Source organism: Thunnus albacares, chromosome 19 (assembly GCF_914725855.1).
Source record: "Thunnus albacares chromosome 19, fThuAlb1.1, whole genome shotgun sequence".
NCBI lineage: Eukaryota > Metazoa > Chordata > Actinopteri > Scombriformes > Scombridae > Thunnus > Thunnus albacares.
In genome coordinates, this window is record NC_058124.1 from 22,829,957 (window position 1) to 22,838,928 (window position 8,972).

At 36.3% G+C, this 8,972-nt stretch overlaps 1 protein-coding gene across 1 annotated transcript; it reads right to left on the reverse strand.

The window, feature by feature from the left end:
* Positions 1 to 543: 543 nt before the first annotated feature.
* On the reverse strand, positions 544 to 2,969 carry LOC122970315 (CD209 antigen-like protein E). Its single transcript, XM_044336447.1, has 4 exons — positions 2,943 to 2,969; positions 1,589 to 1,783; positions 1,314 to 1,438; positions 544 to 1,223 (listed from the first exon to the last, which is right to left on the reverse strand). Exons 1-4 carry the CDS (start codon positions 2,967 to 2,969, stop codon positions 1,028 to 1,030), a joined length of 543 nt encoding a protein of 180 aa, XP_044192382.1. The 3' UTR covers positions 544 to 1,027.
* Between the last annotated feature and the right edge of the window lie 6,003 nt (positions 2,970 to 8,972).

Below are 8,972 nucleotides of genomic sequence, written 5' to 3' on the forward strand. Positions count from 1 at the left end.
TTTGTGAGGCTTGTTGCAGGATTTATCAAACCAGCTATTCAAGTTTTTGGCTCCTCCGTTCCGCCCCATCCTCACACAGTCCTCTCCTTCTGAATTTTCCCGTTTCCAATTGTCCGGCTCACCTTGTCTGGTGGTTCTGTCTCCTGCTACTCCCCCTGACACCCCGCTGCTCTGTTAAGGGTTGTGAACTTCCAGGTCAATGTCTAGTATAGGAGGAGGAGGATGTTTTTATGTTTTAGCTAGATGAGATGTTGGTCTATTTTTAATTAATATGAGACAATATGTAACATTTCATATTCATGAACACAAATTTAGAAGTAAAGCAGATGTGGACGTACTGCCCCCTTCTGGATGTATCTTTACTGTGAATCTTTGCTTGCAGAATATTTTTTTTTAAATCTGTTTTATTGCTGTGGTCTTTTTTACCTTTTTATATATTCAGTTGCAAGTTTCTTTAGTTACAACATATTCTACAGCAGGAAAAGAAAAAGTTTTGTACTACTACTGTACTAATTGGAGCAGGAAACACAACAAAGAAGACAGTTGAAATTAGATAATAATACATTTTTATTGCCATGCAGACCCCTTTGAAAACAATATGTAAGATCATATTTAGCACAAATTATGCACAATCACTGTCTGTCATGATGAACATTTTACCACTTGAACTGAAATGTTCATCTATTATTATATTTTTGAAATATATGACACATGTATGTTTGAAAAGTTTGGACAGTTTGCTGCACACAATGAACATTTTGATGTTCATGTCTGATAGTTATACTGTTCAGTAGAGAGACGTGAGAGTAGAGACACTGACTCAATACATCACTGGATCATCTGAACATATTTGGACTCATATATTTGAAATGACAAACAAGAAATGTGAATACAGTTGTGAGAAAATGAACTGCAGGTTTGAGAATAACACACTGTGTTGTAAGAATCATGATTTTTATTTGAAAATTGTGCCAAAGCAACTGATGAAAACTGTAAATAGTCTGAGAAGTCTGAGCTCAACTGGATTTCAGAAACATATAACCCTACTAAATCCTTTTTCTGCTTGTTTCTCACAAATAATTCTTTGAGGCTCATCACAGGATCTATCAAACCAACAGTTCAGCTCTGCAGGTCTTCCTTTCTCTCCCATCCTCACACAGTCCTCTCCTTCAAGATTTTCCCCTTTCCAATTGTCCGGCTCACGTTTTCGCCAGAAAGACAAACTAAAGGATGGAGAACAGAAAGACTTGGTTAAATAAAAACGAGTTGATTAGATTTTTTTATTTTTAGAAATGTTTTCACAACAATCAAACCTTGTGTTCAGTGGTGAGTCGTCCACCCAAAACCATTCGCCCTCTTTCTTTGAGTCTGTCAGTCCGATCCAGAACTTGTCCTCATGACAGTTCATTTTGTCACTCAGTTTCTTTGTCAAGAATGTCTGAAGAGGAAAAGTTGATGAAATGATGATATGTAACATGACTTTTCTGTGCTGAGACACCATGTTAACTGATTCAGAAACATAAGGATGTGATAAAATGCACGAGAACACAGTCAGTGTGCTACATGAACCTGCTGCAGTGTTTTATACCTGCTCTTCCTGGCTGTCTATCTTCACCAGGTCTCCTCCGTGACTTTGGCAGTAACGTCTGCTCTCTTCCCAGGATGAAGTCGTGGTGGAGAAATAATAGCACTTCCCTCCATGTTGCTCCCAGTCTTTGTCACATTTCGGGCATGAAGAGATTACAGCAAGGAATTGAGTCAGGTGGAACAAATCACTGTTTATCTAACTTTTGTTACCTGTCAATCTATTATAGCTTCTATAATCATCATCAGAGGTTACAAACATGTGAAGGAAGAATCCATCACTTACTTAGTTTTATTTCAGGAGGTTGTGGACAGGAAGTTGGCACCATCTTTCTAGAGAGTGTCTCTGTTGAAAAAGAAAGGATAAAAAAGAAATGTCACTTTCATCATTCTTATTTAGAAACGTTGCTCCCCGCCTCTCTGACATTTCAGGCATGAATCACCTTTGAAGAGATTCTCATGAAGACTTCAGTGAGGTTTAACAAGTTTATATTTGTGTAATTTGGGGGCAGCAGAAACTTTGAGGAGGAAGAGTTTGAATCTGAGAGCAGCTGAAACAATTAGAACAAATTAATGAACCTTCATAGATACAACATGCTGCCTTTGAGCAAGGCACCTACCTTGCAACTTACTGACACATTCAGTATGAACTGATGCAAAATAAATAATAAAATCGATCCCATCTGACTGACTGTATCTGTTGTTTGTGTTTGGGTCTGTTTGTAGTATTATTAGAGGGTGTAACAGCATCAGAGAACAAATGTGAAGGGAAAATGCATTACTTATTAGAGCCTGTCTGTTATGAAAATAATTTAGAAAATCAATTTCAGTTGTGTTAACAAAACTGTTCACACTATTGTCAACATAGAAAGAGCAATTACATTAAAATACATTAATAACTGGGATCATTGGCCTACTGAAGTTAGGAGGACAATCCAAGCTCCGCAGCTAAGAAGATGTTGGCTCTCCACCAGCAACTTCCTCACACACTTACATGAACACAATGGCTAAACACATTTCTCAATGTGATCATTGTAGAGCTCTCAGTGGCTAGAATGCATGGTGCAAGTGAGGGAAGTGTTACACAATGGACAGGAGCCTATGATAAGGTCTGTCTGTCTTCTGTCTCTGTTTGATGCAGGTATGATGCTGTAACGTTTCAACTTATCCTGAGATATGTATTTTATGTGTGTTGGTTGTAATTTCATTGCTCTCCTTTGAGAAAATTAAAAAAGAAAAAAACATTTTATGACAAAAGAAGGATGACAATCCACGTTAAATCCAAAACTTCACATTTTAAGATGACATTTTTGTGTTAGATTTGTGGACAGTTTAAACCCAAACTCTGACAGTCTTACCATTGAGATGTCTTTGTACATCTTCATGCTTGGTTTTCAGCATTTGGAGACTTTCCTTGGTTTGCATGTTGACCATAGCTGATGGGGGAAAAGAAACATTTCTTTTTGTTAATCAGTGCTTGATAATGAGCAATGATGACAATCTAGTTTCACTGAAAGACAAAACTCACTAATGTTACAGCTTTTCTCAGTAGCTTTGGCACAAATGAATATCAGAATTCTCAAAAATGAAATTCTCAAATCCACAGGTTTTTAATTTTTTTTAAATTTAATAATTCATGCTTGCATGTTGTACACCCACAACAATTATTGAATTGTTAAATTGAGAGTACAAATTACTAGTGTGAGATAATTAATAATTTAATAAATTATTAAATAAGTGCTTATTTTTGTGGACTTGTTAAATACAGGTTCCATCAATAGTGAAATAAGTGACCTGTGTGCATGTACTATAGAGGTAAAGGGACTCTGTTCATAAATCCTTCGACATTTAACTGTCTTGATCTGAGCAAAGACAATAAGAAACATCATTTGCTGGCAGAGAAGCACTGATTGATGAAGTTACTTTACAATAAAGATAAATATCTTGAGTTGGTCTTTTGCTGGACAGTTGAAGTGCAGCACAGTATAAAATGATGTGGTGATTTATTTCTTAGTGTTTTGAGAACTGCAACATTGTTTCAGAAAATGTGTTTTAAGCAACTGAGAAAAACTGTAAATGAGGTGATTAAAGTTTTTCAGGTAAGTTTAGTTATTTTAGATCAGCCACCTGATTGTTCTAAAAGTAAAACTACATTGATAAAACTGTACAAACTTACAGACACGATAAATAACAATGAGAGTGGCAACCAAAAGAGCGCTGAGAACCAGCAGGGCCACTCTCTCTGATGTGACCTTTGACCCTCCTTTTGACACTGCATGTTGTTGGGAGTCAAGAGCTTCACCTGTTACAGTTAGAAGAGACTGAGGTGTAAATTAGACTTGAGTTTGGGTACAGAGTATTGACACAACAACATGCACACCTGTACAATATAATGCAGCCAGACTTAAAGGACGGATTCCCAATTTTTCAAGTGTGTCTTAAAACAACAGTCAGGAGCCCAAATAAACATTGAAACATGTTTTTCTTGCTGTAATCATTTCTCCTGTTCATACTGACCATAAAAAGATCCCTTCATAATACATTTACAATGTAAGCGATGGGGGATAAAATCCACAGTCCTCCTTCTGTGCAAAAATGTATTTAAAACTTTATCTGAAGCTAATATGAAGCTTCAGTTGTCCAAATGAGTCAAATCAAGTAGATATCTTTCAACGTTACAGTCTTTTTAGTGGCAAAGTTCCTCTTTTTATTACTATACTTCCACCGCAACTCAACCAGGAAACACAAAGAGGGAATTTGATGCTAAAAAGACTGTAAATGTGGCAGATATCCACTTGATATGACTAACTCAGACTGCTGAAGCTTCATATTATCTTCAGATAAACATTTCCATAAATTTTTGCACAAAACAAGGATTGTAGATTTTGGCCCCACTTACACTGTAAGCATATTTAGAAAGGATCTTATAATAACCAGTATGAACAGGAGGAATGATTAAAGTGAGCAAAACCTGTTTCAATGTTCATTTGAAAACTGACTGTTGTTTTAAGACAGACTTGAAAAACTGGGAACCCGTCCTTTAAAACCTCTCTGACATAATCTCCACAGAAACAGAATATTATAAGGTAGCATTTTTTGCAGGACTGTTGTATTAGAGGATCACACGGATGTTCATATTACTGTACCTGCAGAAACCTTAATGTTGAATTATTTTTGTCTGCAATTTTGGATTTTCATCTTTTCATAGTCCAAAAATCTCTTATAAATAAAATATTATTGAAACCGAATGACCACGACAGCCAAGACGTGGTCCTCTGAGCTGGGTATTTATTGTGTTTGCTACATGCATTGACATACAAATATATAGCAAATATAACAACAAACATATAATTGATAGAGAAAAATAACACTTTATATGAGTACTGCTATCGCTATAAGAACATGTAAACATGGTTACAAACCTTATTTGGAGATAATTTCATTGATTCATTGATTTCAACATCAGAGGTAAACAAGGCCAGTATTTATGCAACTGCTACTAGTAAACTTTTGAACTTAAGTGAAAGATAAAAGTAAAAATCCTTCACTTTTACACCTACTCACAAACTAAAGAATAAAAACTTTTTATCTACTTTTAACTTCTTTTGACTTAAAAACACTCCTGGTTGCATACAAATAACAATCAGCGAGACAAGAAATTTACCAAAAGGTAAAGAGACCTTCAGACTTGATACTTTAACTGATAACTTAAAGTTCTTCAAAATTATTCTTCATGGCCACTTCCTCATTTGTTATCTGCCTTCCTGTCTTCACTCCTTTAATGGTATAATTGTAGATCTCCTCACACCCAGTGCCTGCCTTTCTTTCTTTCTTTCTTTCTTTCTTTCTTTCTTTCTTTCTTTCTTTTTTTCTGTTTTTCTTTGTTGACTGGCAGGAAACAGTTAAAAAAAACAGGAGAGATTTAACAGGAGAACGAGATGACGTACAAATAAAGCTGCACAAACACGGTCTGATTAAAAACTTAAAGTTACATTATATTTGCCATAAGGTTTGGTCAAACCTGGAAGTATGTCTATATTTCATTCAGGCAGCTGAAGACTGTGTGACGAACCTCTTCTGCTGCTGATGAAGCAGTAAAACAGGCCTACTTCCTCAATTATAATCCAAAGTAGACTAAATACAAATACGACTTTACCTCAAACTATTTAATTAGCATATCTGTAAATATAGCTCAAATTTATATGGAAAAAATCTGATGAATTTGAGAATTCTGAAGTTGCAGAAAATTTCATCAACTTTAAAGTGGTCATCAAGAGGATCTTACAGGACGAATGACGTATGATTAACTGGTAAAGAAATTTAACCACAACCTTGGTTTACTTTGTAAAAACATGAAATACTTTGCTAATTTTAATATAAATTTATAGGATACAACGCTGGAGCTGGTTTGAAGCACATTAAGATTATTACAGTCTTTTAGAGGAAGAATACAAGTTTTTCTCTTGGAAAAAAACTCAATTTCATTTAGACTGGTGGCTGTTTGCCTGATGATGACCTCTGGGGTCTGACTGTAGGGGTCAGAGGTCATCGTTCCCCTCCAAGTAGATTTACCACCACCTCCATTTCTAGTTTTTACCTTCTGTGTGACTCATCATGCAGAGTTTTCAAGATCCTGACTTCAGAGTAAAGGGTGACAGTCACTGAGGAAGCTTTCTCTGCAACAAAAGAACACAACACTAAACTGCTGTTGGGTCCTTTTGAAATAATCTGTGAAGATAAAATTTCCATTTATTCTGTAAATGTTAATATTTTACTCAAGTTATAACATAAAAACACCTTGTGGAAGTATTTAGTATCTTTTTGAAAAGCTTTGGCATAGATAGATAGATAGATAGATAGATAGAGCATTGTATTTAAGACTCACCGTTGACCTTTCTCCACTGCTCTCTTTAGGGTTGTGAGCTTCCACATTAATCTCTAGTATTTCACCACTGTGTGAAAAACTTCCTGTTTCCCAGAAATGTTTTCACAGTAATCAAACCTTGTGTTCAGTGATGAGTCATCCACCCAAAACCATTTGTTCTCTTCCTTTTGAGTCTGTCAGTCTGACCCAGAACTTGTCCTCAGCATTGTAATTTCAGCCACTAGGAGTCTCTCAATCGAAACAATAACAAAAGACTGAGTGTGATGACGGTGTGAAGTAGCGTGGGATCATGGGAGTTGTTGTCTTCATTGTTAAACAACAAGCTTCTCTGGGATAGGATTATTCCAGTGTCCATCGTTCAGGATGACGCCATTGACAGGCGGCCAAATGAAACGGTCCGTTACCTTGATTAAAATGACTGATTTCACTGGGTTTGAAAATTGTTGGAAACATTTGGGATAATGTAAGTACACAACTCAACAAAACATATAACATAGGTCTAGTTGTTGTTAAACATGTTAATGTGGAATAGTTACATATTATAGCTTTAAGAATAAAAACTATTTATCTACTTTTAACTTCTTTTGCCTTAAAAACACTCCTGGTTGCATACAAATAACAATCAGCAAGACAAGTAATTTAGCAAAAGGTAAAGAGACAGTTAAAAAAAACAGGAGAGATTAAACAAGAGATGACATGTACAAATAAATCTGCACAAACACGGTCTGATTAAAAACTTAAAGTTACATTATATTTGCCATAAGGTTTGGTCAAACTTGGAAGTATGTCTATATTTCATTCACAGCAGCTGAAGCCTGTGTGACGAACCTCTTCTGCTGCTGTTGAAGCAGTAAATCAGGCCTACTTCCTCAATTATAATCCAAAGTACACTAAATACAAATACGACTTTACCTCAAACTATTTAATTAGCATATCTGTAAATATAGCTCAAATTTATGTGGAAAAAAAATCTGATGAATTTGAGAATTCTGAAGTTGCAGAAAATTTCATCAACTTGAAAGTGGTCATCAAGAGGATCTTGGTGGTGTCTCTGGTAAAGAAGTTTAACCACAAACTTGCACAAACAAGTTTACTTTGTAAAAACAGGAAATACTTGTGTTGAAATGCTAATGTTAATAAATATTTATAAGGTACAAAGCTGAAGCTGGTTTCAAGCACTTTGAAATTACTTTAAATTACAGTCTTTTAGAGGAAGAATACAAGTTTTTCTCTTGGAAAAAAACTCAATTTTGTTTAGACTGGTGGCTGTTTGCCTGATGATGACCTCTGGGGTCTGACTGTAGGGTCAGAGGTCATCGTTCCCCTCCAAGTAGATTAACCACCACCTCCATTTCTAGTTTTTACCTTCTGTGTGACTCATCATGCAGAGTTTTCAAGATCCTGACTTCAGAGTAAAGGGTGACAGTCACTGAGGAAGCTTTCTCTGCAACAAAAGAACACAACACTAAACTGCTGTTGGGTCCTTTTGAAATAATTGGTGTAACTGCGGAAGATAAAATTTTCATTTATTCTGTAAAAGTTCATATTTTACTCAAGTTATAACAAATGAAAACACCTTGTGGAAGTATTTAGTACCTTTCTGAAAAGCTTTGGCATGGATGGATAGATGGGTGGATGGATAGATATATAGACAGAATTGTATTTAAGACTCACCATTGACCTTTCCCCATATCGTTGGTTCTGTCCCAGTCTGGCTCTACATCCTTCCACCAGTCCACCAGGTGCCCTCGGACTTTTTCCCAGTTTGTTGAACTGGACTGAGTGGCAGTAGGCCCTGCAGGTTGAAACTGAAGTTTGCTTTCACACTTATCTTATGGAAATGTGACTGAAGACTGTTGCTTGCTACACACTGACCCTCATAGATATTATGTGCAAAAGTGAACTGAAACTGAGAGCAACAGTTGTCTTTCAGTCCAATTTTTATTGTTACATGCAGGCCACTCCTCTTGACAAACTTGTTGTTTGATGTTTATGTCAACAGCAATGTATGTTTGAGTTCTTTAAGGATGCTAAGGTTGTCAATGTTATGTTGAGGTGTTTGTGCTGTTTCTGCTCAGTGTGACTTGTGTATTTAAGTTATATTCATGTGTGTGCTGTGTTTTTAGTTTTCAGTTTGCCCTGTGTTTTACCGCCTGTATTCCCAGCATGCTTTTCCCTCCACTCTTCCCTCCTCATTTGCCCTGCATCATCCTCGTTAGCCCTGCCCTTTTCCTAGTATCTATAACACAGTGAAGCTACACACAGCTTCACTGTGTTGAATGATGTGTGTGCAGAGTTTGTATTCAGGGGGAAAAGTCTCTCTGTGCTCACCTAAAATCTGAGTATAAGGTGTGTATCTACAAGCATGATTTGTGATATCACAACTAGTTTGGGAAACCAATCGTGGTCCAGTATGAAACTTACACAAGTGTGATGTGGAAACATGAAACCTGCAGCCCACAAACACTGAGAATGGACTTTTCAGTGGATCACGAGACATCTT

What these genes read in the sequence shown, in the direction of transcription:
- LOC122970315 (XM_044336447.1), bottom strand. Translation starts at nt 2,969, where the DNA reads ATGAAGATGTACAAAGACATCTCAATG. An exon ending in TAGACAGCCAGGAAGAGCAG is followed by an intron (nt 1,439 to 1,588) that starts GTATAAAACACT and finishes TTTCCTCTTCAG; the next exon opens with ACATTCTTGACAAAGAAACT. An exon ending in GACTCACCACTGAACACAAG is followed by an intron (nt 1,224 to 1,313) that starts GTTTGATTGTTG and finishes TCCATCCTTTAG; the next exon opens with TTTGTCTTTCTGGCGAAAAC.